At 52.2% G+C, this 20744-nt stretch overlaps 2 protein-coding genes across 10 annotated transcripts; both read right to left on the bottom strand.

Annotated features, from left to right (window-relative positions):
- Nucleotides 1-1388: 1388 nt before the first annotated feature.
- On the bottom strand, nucleotides 1389-9671 carry RUSC1 (RUN and SH3 domain containing 1). Of its 6 annotated transcripts, XM_063104974.1 has the most exons (10): nucleotides 8306-9671; nucleotides 7619-8029; nucleotides 6513-6611; nucleotides 6263-6339; nucleotides 5965-6139; nucleotides 5784-5889; nucleotides 5539-5585; nucleotides 4295-4844; nucleotides 3581-3703; nucleotides 1389-2114 (listed from the first exon to the last, which is right to left on the bottom strand). In XM_063104974.1, exons 1-10 carry the CDS (start codon nucleotides 9669-9671, stop codon nucleotides 1946-1948), a joined length of 3123 nt encoding a protein of 1040 aa, XP_062961044.1. In that variant the 3' UTR covers nucleotides 1389-1945. The 6 variants fall into 6 exon arrangements, with proteins under 6 accessions (XP_062961044.1, XP_062961045.1, XP_062961046.1 ...); XM_063104975.1 differs by lacking the exon at nucleotides 7619-8029; XM_063104976.1 differs by lacking the exon at nucleotides 7619-8029 and having other exon boundaries at nucleotides 4295-4526.
- A 1151-nt stretch (nucleotides 9672-10822) lies between these two features.
- Nucleotides 10823-19935, bottom strand: FDPS (farnesyl diphosphate synthase). Of its 4 annotated transcripts, none has more exons than XM_063105605.1 (11): nucleotides 19858-19934; nucleotides 18894-19109; nucleotides 18654-18816; nucleotides 17148-17288; nucleotides 13399-13479; nucleotides 13138-13260; nucleotides 12720-12808; nucleotides 12554-12626; nucleotides 11786-11863; nucleotides 11551-11685; nucleotides 10823-11079 (listed from the first exon to the last, which is right to left on the bottom strand). In XM_063105605.1, exons 2-11 carry the CDS (start codon nucleotides 19070-19072, stop codon nucleotides 10879-10881), a joined length of 1263 nt encoding a protein of 420 aa, XP_062961675.1. In that variant the 5' UTR covers nucleotides 19073-19109; nucleotides 19858-19934; the 3' UTR covers nucleotides 10823-10878. The 4 variants fall into 4 exon arrangements, with proteins under 4 accessions (XP_062961675.1, XP_062961677.1, XP_062961678.1 ...); XM_063105607.1 differs by having other exon boundaries at nucleotides 18654-18795; XM_063105608.1 differs by lacking the exon at nucleotides 18894-19109 and having other exon boundaries at nucleotides 18654-18795; nucleotides 19858-19935.
- Nucleotides 19936-20744: the final 809 nt, after the last annotated feature.

The raw sequence follows: 20744 nt of genomic DNA, 5'->3' as shown, positions 1-20744 counted from the left end.
TTTAAAACCAAGAACATGGGAATAGGAGTCCGAAGGAGAGGCCAGGTTAAGTCATGGGAAATGAAGACTCTATATGAGCATTAAAGAAACTTTAGGAACCGTTGGCACCCCAAGATTATTCTGCAGATCACTTTAAGAAATATTGGTCCCAATGTCAAAGTATTAGCAGTCTCCCATATCTACTGTTACATAACCTTAAACATATAAGTACAACTTCATAAAGCTTCATAAACTCGAGAGCTCAGACTCCCCTAAGAATATGACAGGATTCCTAGAGGCGCTCAGAATCCAGTTTGAGAAACATTAGCTAGGGCTGACCTGTGGCACGCTAGGGAGAGTGCGGTGCTGGTAACACCAAGGCCACGGGTTCGGATCCTATATAGGGATGGCCGGTTCGCTCACTGGCTGAGCGTGGTGCTGACAACACCAAGGCAAGGGTTAAGATCCTCTTACCGGTCATCTTTAAAAAAAAAACAAAAACAAAAAGAAACATTACCTAGGAAACACCTGAAATGCAAACTGAGGTCTAAAATTGAGAGGGTAGATATACATAAAAAGCAAAATTAAAGCAAAGAGTAGATGAATAACATGAATTGGCCAGGAGAAGGTAACATTTAATTCTTAGAAAATTACAAAAATATAAGGCATTTGAGTCTACCAGGACTGGTACTGAGTACTTTCAGAGCTTTGAATCTAAGATTTTTATTTCCCCCATGTCCTGCCTGCTGTCTTCAACTAAGTTCCCAAAGATAAAAACTTCCAGAGTTCTTTGCTTTGTTTCACCTCATAATTCTCAACTTCCCCCTAACTTTCCTACTGCCTGGTTATAATTATACCTTTCTATTCTTCTAACCTTTTGGTGATTTCTCCTCTGTATAGACAACCTTTATAGTTATTCCCAATCCTATCTTCAAACCTCTAGAGCATCTTAGCTATTCTCATTATTTCAAAACATTGAAAGGAAACTAACTCCTAAAAAAGTAATGTGATAAAACTAAAAAAAATAAAATAAATAACAGAAAGTTATTTTGCTTTTACTTGATACTGTATCACCATAGAGTGGCATTAAATAGAAAAAAAAAAGTGTCACTTCTACAACTCTTTAATCCTTCCCTTCACCTCAGATATTAATAAGTACAATTTCAAGGGCTATTTAAGTCTTTCCTCCTCCCCCATATTTTACTCAGACTCCCATCTTATCAGTCAAACCAAACCAAATCAAGTCTGAGACTAGAGGAACACTTGTGAGATTCAGGCACCAGAGGTCACATCTCCGTTCCTCAGGAAACATTAAGAACTGAACATGGGCTGGGAAGAAAGCGTCTCCCATAAGAAGTCCTCCCTCCTCTCTCATAGCCTATGCCCTAAAACCCACAGTGACACACACATTCAACTCCTATTCTTTATTGGGACAAAGAAGGAAGGAGGCAGACCAACACCACAGGCCCACCCACCAGGGGTGTTCAGTCTTCAGCACCTACTACAGCATGAGTACATCATAAATACAGGCAACGTGGGATTGGAATGGGGAAGATTCCACAAACAGGAAGGAGACTAGAAGTCCTTCTAGGCTTGGAGGCCAAGGCGTATACTGTACTGGCACAGTCCACTTATGGATGAAGAAGGTAGAGGGCTAGATTTCCATTTGCAGATAGGAAGGGAGATGTTCCCTTATATGGATGGGAAAGAAGAAAGGGACATGGAGGGGAATTCCTTTTTATATATTTGGAAGAAGAGCAGATTTCACCCTACAGATGGGCATGGGAAGGAAGAAGGAAAGTTTATTTTAAATATAGCAGAAATGGATATGGGAAGATATGTCATTTTGCAGATAGGTAAAATGCTTCTGGGATGGTCAGTTTACAAGGATTAGTGTTCACAGGCCATTTCATTCCCAGGTGACAGGAGGGGAGACACATACGCAGGAAACTAAAGGGTTCCAGGGCTAGAGAACAAGGGAGGTATACCCCACAGGAACCAGCCCCTCCACGCCATCCCGCCCACAGCGGAGCCAGTCCTCATCCACTGTGGCAATGACACGCAGCACATCCCCACGCCGGAAGCTCAACTGGTCAGGTCCTGCAGCAGTGTGGTCACAGAGAGCCCGAACCGCCCTGAAGGGAGCCAGAGGAAGATGCTGGGATGAAGTGAAGTGGGAGTGCCTCGCTGTCCCCAGGCCTTACCTCCCCACTCAGTGAACATTGGGCTCTGAAAGATACTTGGGAACCATCTGTCAACATGTTGATTCTGTCTGGGGCTCTAGCCCTCGCCTAAGCACCAAACCCACTCTTCAGCTGTTGATTTGACACTATTTACACTTCCCTTTGGTGCTTCAAATTCAACATATGCAAACTATATGACTCACCTTAACCCTCCAAACCAGTCCCTCCTCTTGTTTCCCGTACAGTGGTAAACAGCACCAGTTTCTACCCAGTTGCTCCTGGCAAAAACCTGGGTATCTCACTTCCCACATCCAATCCATCACCAAAACTTGTTTGCTGTTTCTATCCACTACTATTCCATCTTACTCTTTCTCTTCAACTCTACTGCCATCATACTGGTTTAGTCCTCTCTTCTCTCCCTGGACCACTGCATATAGTCTAATGGGTCTGCTTGAATTTCTCTTGGCCTCCCTCCCCAGGCCATTCTCCACACAGCAGTCAGAGATCTTTCTAAAACACAAGCACATCATTCCCAGGCTTAAGACCCTTCAAGGGCTCCCACTGCCTCAGAATAAAGTCCAGTCTCCTTAGCTGGCACACTGACCCCTTCCCCCTCGCCATCACGTCCTCCACTCCAACCGTTACATAACTTTAGACATAAAAATACAGGGGCACAGCATCATGTGCACACAGTTCCTCACCACACTTGAGCCTCCCTGACTTTGCCTCCCACTCCTCCTGCCAGATGCACACCCCCACAGCACCACTGAGCCAAGCTTGGAGAAGAAGCCCTGTCTACGAGGCCCCAAAGGACTCAGTCCTTCCTAATCTTTAGCATACTGAATTGTAATTGCTCATTTATTCATTGCTATCTCCACTGGACTTGAGAGCAGGGACTCTAATGTTTTGTTTTGAAAGGACTCTTTTTGTTCCTTTCCCTAGCATAATGCTTCACACCTAGTAAATACTTGAAAAATATTGCTGAATGAATGAAAAATCAGGAAGTTTAATTCAATGAGAGAACCCCAAAGAAACAAGACCCCAAAGGAGAAGCAGTCCCTGGCACCAAATTAGAAGACCTCACCAGAGGGCCACACAACCCCTCAGTGTACACACACAATAATAAAAACGCTAACTGGGTACCTACTCTGTGCCCAGTGCTTTTACAAAATTATGCCAAGTCTTCACAACAACCATAACAAAAGTATAAAATTATCTTCTTTTTACAGAGAAAGAAACTAAGGCTCGGAGAAATTAGTGTCACACTGATAATAAATAGCACAGATTCAATGCAAACTAAGCACTGTCTGATTTTAAAACCTTGGGTCTTTTACACTACCTCCTGTCCACTCCACGAAGACAGAAACACGTATATAACACACACAGTTACACACCAATTCATTCTCCCCAATCCTTACCTGTGGGTCTGCACCATGCTGGGTGCTGAGGCCTCAAGCTCCTCAGGAGGAGTCTCAGGAGGTGCTCCCCACTTTACCAAAGCCAACACATTCACTGTCGGGGGCAGCCAGCTGGATGGTCTCCTGGAAGGAAGGACATAGGGTCACAGAGGTCACCCCACTTTCAGAAAAAGAACCCAAGAACCCAGGGGTTTGGAGGGAGGGAGAGGCTGAGGGGCCAGACTGTTTCAAAAGAGGTCAAGAGTTGGTCACTTTTGAAGGCAGAGTGGCAGTTGCGGGACACAGGTAACTTTTGGATGATTAGGGAGATGACACCAAATGTCTACAACACCAAAAGTCAGAAGGGACTTAATGGAACCAGCAGGATCTACAAGCTCAGAAAAATTCAGAGGATCACTAGAGATTACCTAAAGCCATTGAAAGCCACCAATGGTCAAGCCCTAGAGCAGGGGTCAGCAATTTATTTTTTTTTCTAAAGGACCAGATAGTAAATATTTCAGACTGTGAGGGCCAAAAGGCAAAACAGAACATTATGTAGGTACTTATTTAACCATTAAAATGTAACCGCATAATAATAGCCATTTTTAGCTCATGGCTATAAAAATACTCCCAAACTCTGACCTAAAATATCATCACTAGAGATTTTCAAATGAAGCTACTGGTGGCTTCAAGAGGCAGTCAAAAGGTCATAGAGGGAACAAGGTACCCCATTACCTGGATTTTACAGCTCCACCCTCAGTTTCTGTGGGGCCTCCAGGCACTCCAAACAGTCTCCCCAGCCACACACCTCTGCCTGGTGTTGCTTCTTCTGTAGGCAGGAGTCTATCCTGTGCACCCTCAGTTGCAGTCCCGTGATGCCTGGGTCCCCACCGGGGAAGAGGGAAGCCCTCAGTGCCTCCAGAGGCATAAACCCGGGAGGCCTGGGTCAGCTGCTCCCACCAGCTGCCTGGTGTGGGAGGACTTGGGGAGGCTGAAGGGTCAGGAGCCACCTCCCCAGAAGCCCCCCGAAGGCTCTGGGCCAACCGACTCCCCCAATGCAGCATGGCTTGCACAGTCTGCTGCAGGGCTGGAGGTGGGCCTGCAGGGGCAGAGGCCTGAGGCGGGCCCAAGGGCAGATGATGGTGGTGCTCAAAGAGCAGGTCCAGGTGGAAGGTGAGCACCGACAATGGCTGCAGCAGGAGCAACAGCTCTGTGGACAGGGAGGGGCAGCCACCCTGCGCCATGGAAAAGAATCCTGTGGGCAGGTACAGGAGGGACAGCAGGCCTGGAAAAGAGCAGGCCAACATGAGCCCCTGCTCTAGGCCCAGTCCCTGAGGAACACCTGCATCAATCCACCAGTCAGCAGACATCTTCCCAGGCCTCACTCTGTACTTGGCAGTGGGACATGCGAGAGGGGAACATGGTGGAATATAGGACTAACACATCCCTGCCTATGTGGAACTGTGACCTAGATAGATACAGAGCAAGTAGTGACAGATATCTGAGTAACAATGTAAAGACTAGAAAAGAGAAGGACAGGAGGGCCATGGGAGTACACACACAGCAGGGCCTAGGAGTTGGCCTAGTCTGGGGGTGGAAGTGAAGCCTCACTGAAGAAAGGCCTGAAAGATGAATGAAAGTCATGAGGAAGCAGGAGGGGCAGGGAGGCCCATTCCAGGTGGAGGAACAGCATAAGTTGGGCCCTGGGGCAGGAAGGACCAGACGGGAAGACTGTTGGCAAGACCAAGGAAAGCCCTGGACCTCAAGGCAGGGGAATAGGGCAGAGGCCAGATAACCAAGGCTTTGGGCCCTTCCTCCTATGGGACTCCATGGAAGAGTTTTAAGCAGAAAAGTAGTAAGATCAGACATCTGGATTAGTATCATTCTGGCATCAGTGGGAAGGAACCAGCAGAAGAGATCCCTTTCCCTCCCTCCCTGCTAGCCCAGCATCCCCAACCTCTCCCATCTGAGCCTCTGACCTGCATCTTCCTGGAGACTGGAAAACCACAGCTCCAACTGCTTAGTGCTGTGGAAGAAGGGAGGTAATGGACATTCAGGGAGGTGGAGGACTCCAGTCCTTTCTGGGTGGGGGATGGGAGATGAGAATGGGAAAGGGGAGGCCTTCTCTGGGGGCATGGAGCATCAGTACTGTGTCCCACCCATGATGCCCCTGTGGTCCCCAGATCATGGGTGGTGGTGGGGCAGTGGGAAGAAGGCCACTCACTTGAGGAGGCCCAGGATGAAGGCATGGAAGCGGCTTCGGCTGCTGCTCAGCGGGGCCAGACGGCTGACCTGGCTGTACAGGGTTCCCAGGGAACGGGTGCTGGAGCCTGAGGACATGGGGTGCGGTGAGCCTGTCCCCAGCCCTGCACACGGCGGAGCGGTCCCACACCCTCCCCACTCACCTGGCTTCACTGAGGCCTCCACCACGCTCCAGGGGCTGCTCCTGCGCTGCCCAGTGATAAGGTCCTTCCGGAAAGGCTTCAGCCCGTCCGCCACCAGGGCGTGGAGGGCGGGGCAGAGGGTGGTCAGCACCAGGTGCCCCACGTCCGGGCTCAGCCGGCTATCCCCCAACTGGGCCTGGAGGCGGCGCAATGCGGATGGGTCCAGAGGTACTTCCAGCCACCTCCTGCCAACCGTTCCTGCGCTCCCTGAGCTACATTAATCTGTCATTCCCAACATCCTCCCCCCAGCCACCTTCACCTTCTGAACCAAGTTCCGGGCGGCCCCGAAGTGCGAGATGATTTTATCCACTGAGGAGCTGACGGCTATCAGGAGACCTGGGAGGGGTCGAGGAGGGAAGACGCGTTAAAGCCTCCCCCGGGCTCTCCCCTGGCATAACCAAGGGGAGTGCAGAGACTGGCTTATGCAATTTGACCCTTAATGACAGAAGAGGGCCTAAGTGAGGGGCAGTACATTCAGAAGCCAGGGCTCAGGAGACAGGGTATCCTACCTTTTTTCTGCTCCTGCAGCTGGCCAGTCCCACTCTGGGCTTCTGCCATCCACAGCCGCTGGGCCCCGGGGACACCGGCGAATGACCAGGAACTACGGACTAGGGTAAGGGAAGAAGGACGCGGTGACACTTAGCAAGGGTTACCCTGAGGACTAAGGGCTCCCGCACAGGTCATCTCCTGCGGATGTGCAGCGCCCCTGACCCTGAAGGGAGAGGGGGTGCGGGGCCGCATGAAGCATGGGGCAGCTTTACTCGGGCCCCCAAGTCAAATCCTGCACATATCCCAGCACTCGCCACCCCTACTCCCCCTTCCTCAGGGCCCACTCCCACCTCCTCGATCCCGGAAGTCCCGGAGCGGGACACCCGCGCTCACCTCCCGCCCGCCAGGCTGGGGCCTGTAGGGCGGGAGCGAGTGGGAGAGGGAAGCGAGGAGCAGCCTTCCGCCCCGCCCTGGGCCCCGTCCCGCCCGCGGAGACCCGGGGAGCACGTGGGGAGCCTGGACCAATGGAAAGGCAGACAGACGGGAAAGGGAGGAGAGACGGAGAGAGGTGAGAACCAAAGATTGGGGAAGGACGGAAGGCGCCGGAAAGGAGAAACCCCGGTCCCATGCCAGCATCTCGGCGGAGGGCGCCCCTTTCACCCCATGTCGGGGGAGACTCGTGAGGAGGACGTGGCCAGGACCTCCTGGGCCAATGAGTTCCAGGGAGCTTCACCCTCCACCCTTCCCCAACAAGGTGGGGGTCAGACTCGAACTGCACTGGCTAAGGAATCCTCAGAGAGTGTGACTCAAAGTCCCTAACAATGAACTTGCTGGGACCCCCCCAGACTGGGTATGGAAGCCGGATAAGCCCGCGTCCACCATGACCAGCGCGGGCCTGGAGGGAGTGGGGCCGGGCCATGCAACGGGAACAGCAGCGATCTCCCTCAACTCCCTAGGACCAATGAACGGGGCTTGGAATCTGTCCATATTGAAGGAGGGGACTAAGCCCGGTAGCCCTGGAAAAAAGCTAAAGCTAAGGGCTGGGCGAGGGTGGAAGGGACCTTGGAGTAGGCGGGTCGGCCCCGTCTGAGGCGTGGCCCGTGGGGCTCGCCCGGGTCCGTCTTACGTAGCCTGGGCGGAGGCGGTGGGCTCCTGGTCCAGCGAGGGGCCTCCGGCGAACGAGGTGGCGGTGGCAGCGGGGGGGTGGGTACCTGGCGGAGTGGGGGAGCCGCGGCGGGGAAGGTGCTACTTCTGGGAAAGAGCGGGGACAGCAGCAGTGCCAGTTCGGGGCTGGCCAGGCAGGGCAGGGCCCCCCGAGTCGGAGGCGAATAGGCTCCCACCGGGGACAGGCGGACAGGCAGCAGCTGCTCCTCTGGGGGGCTCGGCGCCCCCAGCAGCCGCAGCCCGGCGCCGGGCCACCCAGCCAGAGGCGCTAGGAGCAGAGACCCAGCTGCGCCCGCGCCCCCACCCTCCAACAGGGGGCGCCCGTCGGCCGAGAACCGGAAAACCAGGGGCCGAGGGAGCAGGAGGGGGCCGGCTGCAGGCGGGATTGGCGGGGCCAGGCGCAGAGGGAAGGAGGGCAGCGGGACGGGCAGCCAGGCAAGGAGGGGCAGGAGAAAGAGGGAGCAAAGAGTTAGTTCCGTAACCCAACGACCCACCCAGTTTCCCTTTCCCGGAGCTCTCCCTGGTAGAAGGGGCGAGGAGGATGGGTGACACAGAATGGAGGGGAGACAGGGATCCGGGTTGGAAGCTTCAGAGGCGGAGGCATGGCCGAAGCCCAGCCCTCCTCCTGCTTCCTCCGGCGGCCTCTTACCCTCGAGGCTCGCCTGCGCGCCAGGCTTCTCCGGCTCCTTAGCGGCTGGGGCTTCCTCGCCAGCCACGGGGCTGAGCGCCCTGCCCTCCTCTGGCTGCCCCTCCGCTATGGGCTGCAGCCCAGGTCGGTTCTTCTTCCTCCGGGGAGGGACAGGTGGGGGTGGGGGCCGCGGCGGGACCAAGGCCCAGCCAGCTGGGGGATCCCGAGGTGGGACGGGCGGAGGCGGGGCCCGACTTCGGGACCGGAGTTCCTTGAAGGTGGTGACTTCCCGGGGAGGTGCGGAGGAGCCGCCCAGCGACCCGATGGGGGGCAGCTCGGTGTCGGGCGAGAAGACTATGAGCCAGTCGCTGCGATCTTTCTTGGCCTGTGGCACGAGGGGCAGCCCTGGGCCCCGCTTGCGCTTCTGGGCCAGCTCATGGAAGGACGTGATTGTCCGGTGGGGTACCGGCTCTTCGCTGACGTCATTTCTCCATCCTCCATCAGTTTTCCCTGCATCTGTTTTCGACCCAGAATCAGTTATTCCTATGTTGGGTTTCCAGTCAGAGTCGAATTTTCCAGGTTCAGTTTTCCAGCTAGAGTTTGTATTTCCGCTGATTTTCCAACCAGAGTTATTGTTCTCAGTGATTTTCCATCCAGCTTCAGTTTTCTCTGTGTCAATTTTCCAAATGGGATTAATTTTCCAACTGGGCTCTGTTTTCCCAACGTCGATTTTCCCATCATCTGCCTCTGAAAGCTCGGAGGTAGGAAGATCTTGCTCCCCACTCTCGTCCTCTTCCTCCAGACCTAGGGAAGGGAGGCCCTGGCAGGTGGTCAGGCTGTTGCAGTTCGAATCCAGGCCGGGACCCGGTGGGGAAGAAGCTCCGGAGCAGGAATCAGGAGAGCAGCAGAAGCTGTCCGGGGAGCAGGTACCAGGGCCTGCTGAAGCCAGTGGGGAGCCCTGCTCCAGGGGGATAATGCTTGGCTGAGGGTGTGCATCCTCGTCGCCAGGGAGGTCCCGAGAGTAGACTGAGATGGGGGAATCATCTGGGCTGAGATCTGAACAAGAGCTGAGGGAGGAGGAGCAGCCCGGGTCCGAAGGAGAGGCAGCCCCCTCTTCCTCCTGTGATGGGTCCTGCCGGTTTTCTAGGCCTGGCCCATGCTCTCGGCAGCATCGGCAGGGCACGGCTGAGCTGTTGGAATTGGCGTCCACCACAGTCCCGCTGCAAGGGCTCCTGCTGTCCTTGCCCCCAGTGTCTCCTGGAGGAGGGGGTGTGCTCAAGGGTCCCTCCCGTAGCTCGGGACGGCGGGACAAGTGCAGGCCCAGAGAGACGTGCTGGAGGTGGATGTGGTTGAGGTTGCAGAGTAAAGCCCTCTGAGGGGACAGCATGGTGCCAGCGGAGACAGGATGGCCTCCAGAGAACCAGGAGGATCGGGCCTCTCACATCCACCTACCTGGCAACCGGAGGTTCAGACCTAGAAGTCAGGGTGGTAAAACCCAGTGAGGACACTGGCCGCGGGAAGGACACCGAGGTGACCGACGGCTGAAGCAGGCCTGGGAAGGCTCCAGCTGCTTTGGGCAATATTTAAATGAGATGCAAATCGCCATCGACTGGCTATTAGTTTCTACTGCAGTGCTTGCAGGTGGGGTCGAATGTAAGCAATCCCCACATACACACCCTCTCCATCCCGGGATTGGAACTGGGAGGGTCAGAGAATGCAGCTACGTTCTGGATCTCCGTGGGGTTGCCGGGGAGGGGGGGAGAAGAGGCTTGGAAGAGGAAGTGGGCCCTGCGTCTTTTCTGCCGCAATCTGGCCCTGCCCTCCAGCCTACCCCTCGCTCCCAGGGGAAGGGGCCAAGGGAGACCCCGCCCAGATGCTTCGAAATGGAGGGGGGTGGGCCGCAGTTTTGGCTGTTGAATGCAGGAAAGAAGCGGGGGGGGGGGGGTTGGAGGGAGAGAATGGAGCAGCTGTCAGCACGTCAACTCCGCGTCTGCAGGCTGCCCCAGACTGCTGCCTTGGTGTGCCCTCACCCCGATCGGGATAGCGGTGTGTCAGTCCATTCTCTCCACATTCGTCTCCATCATCCAGCCACCACCCCACCCCTTCCCTATTCGTTTTTACTGCTCCCCTCTCCTGCCCCACCCTGCGTGCCCATGTCCATCCATGCACACCCACGGGCCGAGCTCTCCTCACCAGGGTCCTCCTGGAACTGCTCCCAGCCTTGAGCTTGTCCGTGGTCCCCGCCCGGCGGGGTACAGAGCGGAGGGGAAGGGCTCCGGGCAACCCACTCGGCTGCGCAGCCGCACCCCTTCACGCATGGGCGTGCCATAGTTCAGACACGCCCCTCCCCCACCCCGCTCCTGACGTCTTGCCTGTGTCACCCATATAGAACCAGCTCGCAGCGTTGATGTCCTTTCAGTCCCAAGGGTGCCAATGCCTAAGGGCCTGGTTTCCCTGCAGCCACCTCACCGCCGACCCCCACCCCATCCTGGAGAGAGCCTGGATGTCGGCTGGCTCGAGCAAGAACACAACCACAAGAAGATTACACAATAATTTATTGAGCGCCTCCCCTCCCTGCCCTTGCAGACTTTAGGTCACTTTTTCCGCTTGTAGATCTTCTGTGCTAGCTCCAGGAAGATGGCCGGGGGCAGGGGCGCAGCGTACTGCTCAATGAGCCCCATAAGGTGGTTGTAACTGTCTTCCTCATACTGCAAGAACACAGCCGGCAGATCCAGCTCCTCATATAGCGCCTTTACGCGGGCCACCTTCTCCGCCTCCTTCTGCCCATAATTCTCCTGAAAGGAATTGGAGCCAAGAAAATGGGCTTAGCCTTGCCAGAGCCTCCAGGACCCTTCCACTCCCCTTATTCACATATTCCAGAACGGCTCCAAAGCGACTCACTCCATTCCTGCCTCCAATTTTTAAGTGTCTGGGAATCTAAGATCCCATGCTTCCCATTCCCATCTCTTGTGCTCAGGCCTTAGCTTCGTCTACCCCAGGGTTTCTCAACCTTGAAACTATCGAAATTTGGGACCAGATAATTCTTTGGTTTTGGGAGCTGTTCTGTGCACTATATGATGGCAGCATCCCTGCCCTCTACCCACCAGATACGTATAGCACATGCACACATACCAAGCTGTGATAACAAAAAATGCTTGCTGACATTGCCAAATGTTCCCTGGGGGGTAAAATCGCCTCTGGTTGAGAATCATATTCTATCCCCTTTCTTATCAGTTCAGGGATCCCCCTGGCCTTCTCTTGGGCACCTGCAGAATCTGGCGCTGTTCCACAGTGGCCCGTTGCAAACACTGAATCACCAGCCAACTGCATTTGTTGTCCTGGATGTCAGTACCAATCTTGCCAGTCACACTGGGATCCCCAAAGAGGTCAAGGTAATCATCCTGGACAGGAGGACAGAAATGAATAGAGCAACGAATAGGCTCCAGGCAGGGAAAGAAGAAAGTTGGTGCCTGTCCTCTACACTGCCTCATGCCTTCCTACCTGAATCTGAAAGAACTCTCCCATCTCCAGCAGGATCTTCTTGGCACTGGCATGTTCCTTCTCCCCATCAATGCCTGCCTACAGGGAAAAGGGGATTAATAAGCCAAACCCCAGAGATGCCTTCATCTTCCTGGCTGCTTCTTCCCATAGGTCTTGCCCGACTGCAGCCCCCAAATCATCTCTTTCAGACATCCTTGGTTTCCCTGATCTAGAAAGTCCTGACCAACGGTCCAACCTCTATTCCACTTATTTTTGGCTAGGACTTCTTGGGAATCATAACAGAGATGAATCCATTGTGGAAGACCACAGACTATCTCTTCTCTCACAAGTATAAATCCCCAGGTCACTAGGATCCCTCTACCTAATCTTTCTGCCACCTACAACTTCCTTCAGGATGAAAAGGAAACTTGGAGAAGCAAGAGCAGGGTAGACAGATAATCCTACTGCCTTTGAATCCAGTCTTCTCCCTTTCAGCCTGAATTATCTCCTCCCCACTCCCATCCATACTCAGATGTGGAATTTATTGTTCCCTTACTATGGGCTGAGCACTTTCATATCCCTTGCCTCAGTTAATCTTTACAGTCCTGTGAGGTAGGAATTTATCCCCATCTTACAGCTGAGGAAACAGATTCAGAGAGATTAAGTGACTTGATCAAGGTTACACAGCCATCCACTGGGAGTACCAGATTGTCCAAGTTGTCTGCTCTGTGCCTTCCTGTCCAAAAGCCCACATCAGCAGAGCAGTAAGGGGTAAGGAGGTTCACTCACCATATACATGGCAGCAGCTACAGGAAGGTAGAAGGAGTAGAAAGCTGTCTTGTACTTGACAATAGCTTTGTACCTGAGTAGGGGCAGAAGGTAAACTCCTCAGAAGGGCAATGCCCCCCCCCCCCAGCCCTTCCTCACTGTCCAGACAGTTCCCACTCACTCTCACCTCTTTTCAGTGAATCTGCCAAGATCCACACTGCCCTGGGGGGCTGTGATGAGGTCCAGGGTCTGCCCAATCTCAGTCTGATAGGAACTCTAAGGAAGAGGAAGATGGCCCATGAGCCAGGCTTTCTGCAGATATGAGGAACCCTGGTATCCCAGGCCCCACACCCCATACCAGCTGACAACTGGGCAGAGTCAGAAAGGCAGCTGGAGGGAGAGAAACTCAAGGCCCATTTTCATATACACACAGTCCTCTATCACCACTTCTTCCAGTCACACAGACAGAGAAGCCCATCTTGCCACCACCTTCCAGGCAACCACAGGTCTTTCCTGTGCTCCGAAAACAGCTAGACAAGAATGTCCTATAGAGGCCAAGGCTACTGTGGCAGCCTCTGGGCAGTGGGCCCTGATCTGCAGCACACCTGCAGGAAGAGCTCAATCAGGTTCAGGTAATAGGGCTGCTCCCGGCAGTAGAACTTCAGCAGGCGGTAGATACATGCTTCCAGAAGTAAAGCATCATTGATGGCATCCAAACCTATACCTGGCTGTCAGGCGCACAGAGGAAAACGAGTAATCAATCTCTGGCCTAGCTTCATACCAAGAACTGTCCCCAAAAAGGCTGTATGTAACCTCCTCCCTTTGGCCTATCCCCATGCCCACTGCTACCTTCCAGCCCACTTTACCTTCTGATACCAGCAGATCTTCCCCCGGCGGGTGAGGGATGAATCCATGATGTCGTCGGACACCAGGAAGAAAGCTTGCAGCTAGAAGGAGGAGAGGAATAAGACCCCCAGGGCTCCTTAGTACTGCTGCTTCTAGCAGCGACACAGCTGGTGCTTTTTTTTTTTTTTTTTTTGCAGCTGACCAGTGCAGGGATTGAACCCTGAACCTTGGTGCAGAACTGCTACTTTTGATCATCACTGTGAGCTGGAATGAAAGTCAGGATGGGGAGGCCTAAGACTTCTGTTCTGTGCTATGAGACCTTAGTCCCATAAAAAAAAAGTTACATGACCTCTTTGGCTGAGACTCTCCAACTATAAAATGGGACTGAAATACTTTTGTTTTCATGGTAAGAAGAGACTAAAGGAGATCTTTTTTTTTTTTGGCAGCTGGCAGGTACAGGGCTCTGAACCCGTGACCTTGGTGTTAGAAGGCTATGCTCTAACCAACAGACCTAACTGGCCAGCCCTAAAGCAAATCTCTGACATCTCTAATCAGCCCTAGATTATCCTTGGTAACGGGGAGATTATAAAACACCTTCATACACTATACTCTTCTCTTGCAAAAAACTGCAATGAATGCTTCAAGTAAGATTTCTTATGTGACTTGACTTTACATAACATCTTAAACAAAAGATCCCATGTCACTCCCAGCACTCTGTCTAGACACTCCAGTGACCAGGAACACAGCCTTGCCTCTTGAGGAGCAGGTCTGATCAGATAGAACTGAAATCACCCCTGGTAACTTTTACCAATGGGCCTTAAGCATCTTTAAACACTCTAAAGCATCAGCAATGGGTTACTTTTCTGAGTGCCAGACTATTTGAAGGTACCTGAATGGGTTGGGTTTCCCACTAAACCATGTACTCCTTGTAGGCAGGGATATATTCTCCCTCTTGGCATTCCCAGAGCCTAGCACAGCACTAGCCCCAGAATGGGTTATTCCTAAATACTTTTTTTTTTTTTAAAGATGACCAGTAAGGGGATCTTAACCCTTGGCTTGGTGTTGTCAGCACCACACTCAGCCAGTGAGCTAACCAGGCATCCCTATATAGGGATCCGAACCCGTGGCCTCGGTGTTATCAGCACCACACTCTCCCAAGTGAGCCAAGGGCCTGCCCTTCCTAAATACTTCTCTAATGAAGAAATAAAGAATGAAACACTCTAATGTCTCCCATGATACTTTTTGCAGGAAGGCTACACGTTCTGGTTACTTAAAGAGCTTTCCAAGACATGGTTTTCAAAACTTCACCCCATCCTAATCTTGTGGGCTCTAATGGATCCATACTGCTGAAGGAGCATGCAACATGGCCACCAGCTCAGGTGCGGGCTGCGTGGAAAGGGCCATTGCAATCACTGCTACTGTTGCAGGGGAGGTCCTCAGGGAAGGAGGCATACATCTGCACCTTTACCTCTGACCTTACCACAGGGAGCAGAGGGCAGGGTCTGGGCTTTCCTCAGAGATACATGTTTTACTTCCATTGTGCTTATTTAGAGTGGCATGGTTTCCCAAAACCACCCACCCACCACCCCTCCCAAGAGTGATTGCAAGAGCAATCTGGTTTCAGCCACCACCACTCAACCAAGATAGTCTGCAAGAGAATTCGTTCCATCCCTCAGTCTCCTCTGCCCTCCAGCAGTGATTCTAAACCCCATCTGCACTTCTATTAGGTGGACTTTAAAAAAAATACCAGTGTCCGAGTCCCACAGATTAATTAAATGAGAATTTTATTGGTGTGGTACCTCAGCATCGGGGAGTTTTTTAAAAAATATGTGCTACAGTGGGAAGTAATGGGAAATATAGCATATTACCAGTGTAGCATTCTTACCAAAATGCTTAGGCTGATTGTAATCATGAGGAAATAATCAAACAAATCCATATTGGATTGGGAGCTACTCTACCAAACAACTAGCCTGGAGTTTTAAAAAAAAAAAAAAAAAAGGGCCGGCCCATGGCTCACTTGAGAGAGTGTGGTGCTGACAACACCAAGTCAAGGGTTAAGATCCCCTTACCAGTCATCTTTTTTAAATAAATAAATAAATAAGTCAATTATGGTGGAGGGACTATTCTAGATTAAAGACTTAAGAAAAAACTACTAAATGCAATGCATTCCCCTTGACTGAATCATGGATGTTAAAAAAAAATAAAGAAGTTAAAAGAAAATAGCCATATAAGACATTTTTGTGAAGAATTAGGAATATTTAAATATGGAATATACGTTAGATAATATAATTATATCAATGTTAAATATCTTTGATGTGATAATATTGTGGTTATGTAGGCTAATGTCCTTGTTTTTAGGAGGCAAATGCCAAAATAGAAAAATAAGAGGTTGAAGGAGATGAGGAAGAAATGGAAGACAGAAGCAGAAATTATAAATTACCCATGTAACGAGAATGTTGAATAGCTCAAATGGCATCTTGGGCCAACCCTCCCAGGTGAAGCTAGAGTGCAGCCAGGGTTAAGAACAACTCCTAGCCCCTCAAGTTCTCGCTTTCCTTGGCCCCCATAGCTGTTCCCCTGCTCCGCCCTGATCCTCCTGTCCTTCCCTCCTTGCCTGTCATCTCCATGCTTATGGGCTCCTCAGGCCATCCTGATCCCTAGAGGGGCATCCCCATCACTCAGGCCCCTCTACCTCGCCACTGTCCTATTACCTCCTTGGAGGCAAAACCTTACTCTCCAGCTGCATCTCACTTACATGCTCCAGACTGGAATTGCCAACGCCCACAGGACAGTCAGCTCCACCTGCTGCACCCATACCAAGAACACAGTGTAGCTGACTCTGAGCTCATCATATCCTCCCTTGAGCCAGCTGCTCCTCTCCTCGGTCAGGAGCCTCCACCCTTCCATCATTCACCGAGTCCTAAACTCTCTTCCCTGCCCAGCTCATTGGCATCCTCCTCAGGTCTGGCACTCCTCCTGGAATCCAATCCTCCTGCCACTAATGAAGTCTTCAGGCCAGGCCAGCACACCATACACCTTCAAGAGCCAGATGAGCTGGGTATAGAAGACAGGAGATGTGGGGATTGCAGCAAACCAGAGAGACACACACAGGAGTGCATGCGCCCCCTCTTGGGGAATCGGCCTTGACTTGGCTTCAGCCAATTGTTACTATATCGGAACACAGACCCAGCTCTTGCAATTTTCCAAATGATGCTAGAAATCTGGATTTTTGTGTGAAATCTCTTCTTTAATTTAGGGGACTTAAATTTTAAACATTTTTGAAAACTATCAGTGAACTGCCAGTTTTCAATCTCTGCTTTAGAATAACCTTTGGGAAGAACTACATCACTTTTATGGCTATCCTCTGCTAAAAGGAAAGAGTTGACGTTTCTGCCCAGTTCTGAGGCCCCAGTCCACAGCTATCTACAGCTATCTATGTACCCTACCTATGTATCTATCTCTTTTGTGGGCAAAAGAGATTGCCCACATTTGTTAACCCTTGGAGTCATTCACTTTATCTAAATATGGCTGTAGGGCTGGCTGGTTAGTTCAGTTGGTTAGAGCATGGTGTTGTTAATACCAAGGTCAAGGGTTCAGTTCCCCATACCCACCAGCCACCAAAAATAAATAAATAAATAAACTTGGCTGTAGCACACAAGACACACAGAAACACAAACACAACCCAGAAACAAGTTTCAGGCCCATCCCTCCTCTTTCCACCCAAGGCACCCCCACTCTAGGAAACCTTTCCTTCTCCTGCCCTTCTCACCAGTTCCACACACCAGCCCACAGTCAGGGCCCGCTGGAGACTATCAGCATCCTGTTTCCTTGGCTCCACCAGCTCACGGAATACTACTAGCACTGTCAAACCCCGATGGTACTTGCCTCCAATGGCATTGTACTCCAGGACCTGGGGGGCAAGGGTAGAGGGACAGGGCATCAGGGTCCACACAGCAGCTGCTCTGAGATTTCACCTTGCCCTCTACCACTTCCACCCACCACCTAACTTTATCCTCCCCAAACCCAATTCCGCCTCCAGGGAGCCTCTGGAATTGCTACTCTCTTGGCTCCTCCAAAGTCCTGGAGCACAGATAGGAGAGTTCTCAAGTACCCAGTCATGCTCTCTCTGCATTGTCTTCCTCGGTAAACCTTAAGGCTCCATAACACAGATTAAATTCTGCTCCTAAGCCCAGAACAGGGCTTGAACCCAGGGAAACCTCAGGACATGCTGTGAGGATGGCTACCTTGCTTGGCTCCCTCCTTTTCAGGGTCCTGCCCCATCCCCACCTCTCCCAGACTTTCCCTTGACAGCCCACCTGTACTTTCCCAACCACCTCCTCTTACCCAGAGTTCAATCCATCTGCAAATGAAAAGTCTCCCTCACTGTATTAAAGACAGGGCCCCAGCAAAGTTGGCCAGAGGAGAGCTTGGAGGGGACCCAGTTTGGAGGATCCATCTCGCACTCCTCCAGTGGTGTCTCCTCCTGCTGGAGCCTCTCCCTTTGCCTTCTGCTGCCCTGCTCTCAACCAGACCTAATTAATTGGGAAGATTTCCCTTTTAATCCCCATCCCAGAGTAGAAAAAGTCCCCCTGTCCTTGGTTCCCCTCAGACAGATGAGACAGACATCATTTATAAAAAGAATTTTACTAGATACTCCAAAAAAATAAAAGAAAAATAAAATTAGGCAACTTAAATATCACAGCAATAGTTTGTGTCCTAGAATAGGGGTTTCAGGGCTGGCTGTTTTTTGGGTTTCTTTGGGGGGGGAGGGTTTTGGCAGCTGTCCAGTACAAGGAACCAAATCAGACTGGCTGGTTAGCTCAGTTGGTTAGAGCATGGCACTCTAACTAAGGACTGGGTTCAATCCCTGTACCAGTCAGCTGCAGGGGAGGGGGAATATAGAATAGGGGTTTCTGACGACACAATAACCCTCTCTTAGGACCCAGGGAGGCAGGACAACCTCAGACTGCCTTCCTCCCAGGTCTCTGCCAAGGTAGCGCCTTATGATTTCAGGATACAAAATCAAAGACTCACCAGGCTCAAGGCCTCCATCCCCATGCAAAGCAGTTTCGATGTCTCATCTTCTATCAGAGCCAAAAGCGAGGTTGATGGCCTGAGTAAGTATAGCTGCCCAAGCCCCACCCAGAGCACAAAAGAGTCACTCAGGTAAAAACCTTCTCACACGTCTGTCAAAAGTCCCCCAAAAGCCACAGCTGAATCCTACACACATGCAGCCCAACCAAAGGCTCTCTCCCTCAAGTGATGAATCTCTCACCTCCCTGAGCCGGACAATGGCATCTCCTGTCTCTGGGTGCCCCATCTCATCTTCAGTCAGCACCTTAACAATCTGGGAGAAGTGCTGAAGAAAATCCTGCTTTTCTTGGGCATAAACGTCTGATTTCTGGTCTCCATTCATTCTGAGGGAGGAGCAAAATACTCTGAGGAGAGGGAGGACAAGTCAGAAACCCGATCAGCTGCTTCCCTCCCCAAGGCCCCTCACCCCAACCACACTCACCGAGGCTCCTCTGTCCACACTTGGCACCAGCAGCGGGCACTGTGCCAGGCCCCCGGGACTGGGCACCCTTGCACCAGGGAGGGCCGCCGTAGGGAACCCAGCCACCTCTCCTGGGGCGCCCAGCAGGGGGCTGGCAGCAGGAAGACCCCCACAGATCTCAGCCAGCGGGACAGGGGCATCGTGGGGGTGGCATAGAGAGGGGGCACAGAGCACTCCCTGCAGGGGCAAGCACCGAAAGCAGATGCATGGCGGCAGCTCCCCAGATCACTCCCACTCCAACCTTTTACCTTTGGCCCACAATGCCCTGCCCTCTTGTGGACTGAATTTGGGGGAAATTACAGAAAGAAGAATATGCAGGGAACAAAAAGTATGGATGGGTGAATGAAACCCAACTGATGGCCACTTAAAATAAAACGGCCAGAACTGAATTCCTTCAAGGCTGCGTGCACAAGACTGGGGGAGGAGGTGGTACAGGAAGACCCTTAAATCACCGTGTTTTACAGAAGCCAAACTGAGACTCTAGGAGGTAGGAAGACAGCTGAGCAGAGGGAGAACCAAATCTAGAACCCAGGTCTCCCCTTGAAGGCGGTGGAGAGGGGTTCCCAGGCTCTGAGCTACGCGCCAAGGAAGGAGTATTGGGGCTGGAACCCTGGGATGCTGCGGATATGTGGTAGGAGCGCTGGGACTCGGCGTCCCAAGTCTCACAGGAAGCATTGGGACTGCGCAGATAGCCTCGGAGCCGAGGAGTAAACATATTGGAGGGGCATATTGGAGGTTCCCGGAAAGCACATAGAGTTCGGAAGTTGCGGCATGCCCAGAGGGGTAGCCAGTCGGGCCCACAGACGCCCAAAATGGAGAAACTCCGACACAACAGGCTGGGCTTCCGGTGCCTCAGAGTATCGCTACTGAGGCAAGGCCCGGTCTCGGACCCCCGTCTCTAGTCCCAGCACCAGACATCTCTCACCTGTTCCCGGACGCGGGTTCCCGCTTGGCTCCGACTTTTGACGGGGTCCTCCTAAAAGCGGAACCCGCTCCGCGCTCGGCTCTCTGGGTCGAGTAGTTCTCAAACTCCCTTCACTGTGGGCCGAAGTGCATCTTGGGACTACAACTCCCGGCGTTCCCGGGAGCAACAGCGATAACGCGATCTAGAGAGGGATGGCTGGGCGGGGACGAGCCGCGCTGATTGGCTGCTTGCCCTCGCATGAGCATGGGGCCCTGTGACAGACGACCAATGGAAGGGCTGCGCACAAGGCATTCGGCCGAGAAGTCGCGCCACCAGGCTCCCGGCGGGTGCGGCTGGAAGCTAACCGGGCTGGGCACGCCTCCGCTCTGGCTCCTGGCTGTCCACCTTCTCTGCGCTTCAGTTTTCATTACCTTCCTATACAGCTGAATGGTGTGTTAGTAAAAGCCCAGTAGGACCAGCTTTGGCACTTATTGGTTCTCTAACTTAGGAAAAATCATGTAACATGTCTGATCCTCAGTTCACTTCCTTGAAACTGGCTTTCTTCATCTATTGAATGAGGATGATAATATCATAAGATCAAGTACTTAAAGTGCTTTAAGGGCTCAAGAAAGGTAAGACTTAGAGCAGAAACTAGAACCCTCACCCCTGCACAACAGTTTACCAACACACCATGGCTTGACCCCATTGACTCTCCCCTAATCTTCCCAACTCCTTATAGCCCCAGTAACTTGCAAGTTTGGAAAGATGCCTGAAACTCCAAACCATCTGGGACATAAATAGGGTTTGGTACATGTTATAGTACGGATGAACCTTGAGGGCATTATGCTAATTGAAATAAGCCAGACACAGAAGGACAAATACTGTATGAGTCCACTTACATGAAGTAC

Source organism: Cynocephalus volans, chromosome 8, assembly GCF_027409185.1.
Source record: "Cynocephalus volans isolate mCynVol1 chromosome 8, mCynVol1.pri, whole genome shotgun sequence".
Taxonomy (NCBI): domain Eukaryota; kingdom Metazoa; phylum Chordata; class Mammalia; order Dermoptera; family Cynocephalidae; genus Cynocephalus; species Cynocephalus volans.
Note: the sequence above shows the minus strand (reverse complement) of the source record. Positions and strands in the feature narration are given on the sequence as shown.

Excerpts from the sequence above, each read along its gene's own strand:
- RUSC1 (XM_063104974.1), bottom strand. The coding sequence starts at position 9,671 with ATGCTGTCCCCTCAGAGGGCTTTACTCTGCAACCTCAACCACATCCAC. Across the intron at positions 5,890-5,964 it reads GGAGGCCTCAGTGAAGCCAG|GCTCCAGCACCCGTTCCCTG; the intron begins GTGAGTGGGGAG and ends CCATGTCCTCAG. Across the intron at positions 2,115-3,580 it reads AGCATGGTGCAGACCCACAG|GGCGGTTCGGGCTCTCTGTG; the intron begins GTAAGGATTGGG and ends GGCTCCCTTCAG.
- FDPS (XM_063105605.1), bottom strand. The coding sequence starts at position 19,072 with ATGCCCCTGTCCCGCTGGCTGAGATCTGTGGGGGTCTTCCTGCTGCCA. Across the intron at positions 18,817-18,893 it reads GTGTGGACAGAGGAGCCTCG|AGTATTTTGCTCCTCCCTCA; the intron begins GTGAGTGTGGTT and ends CCCTCTCCTCAG. Across the intron at positions 11,686-11,785 it reads GAGAGTTCTTTCAGATTCAG|GATGATTACCTTGACCTCTT; the intron begins GTAGGAAGGCAT and ends CCTCCTGTCCAG.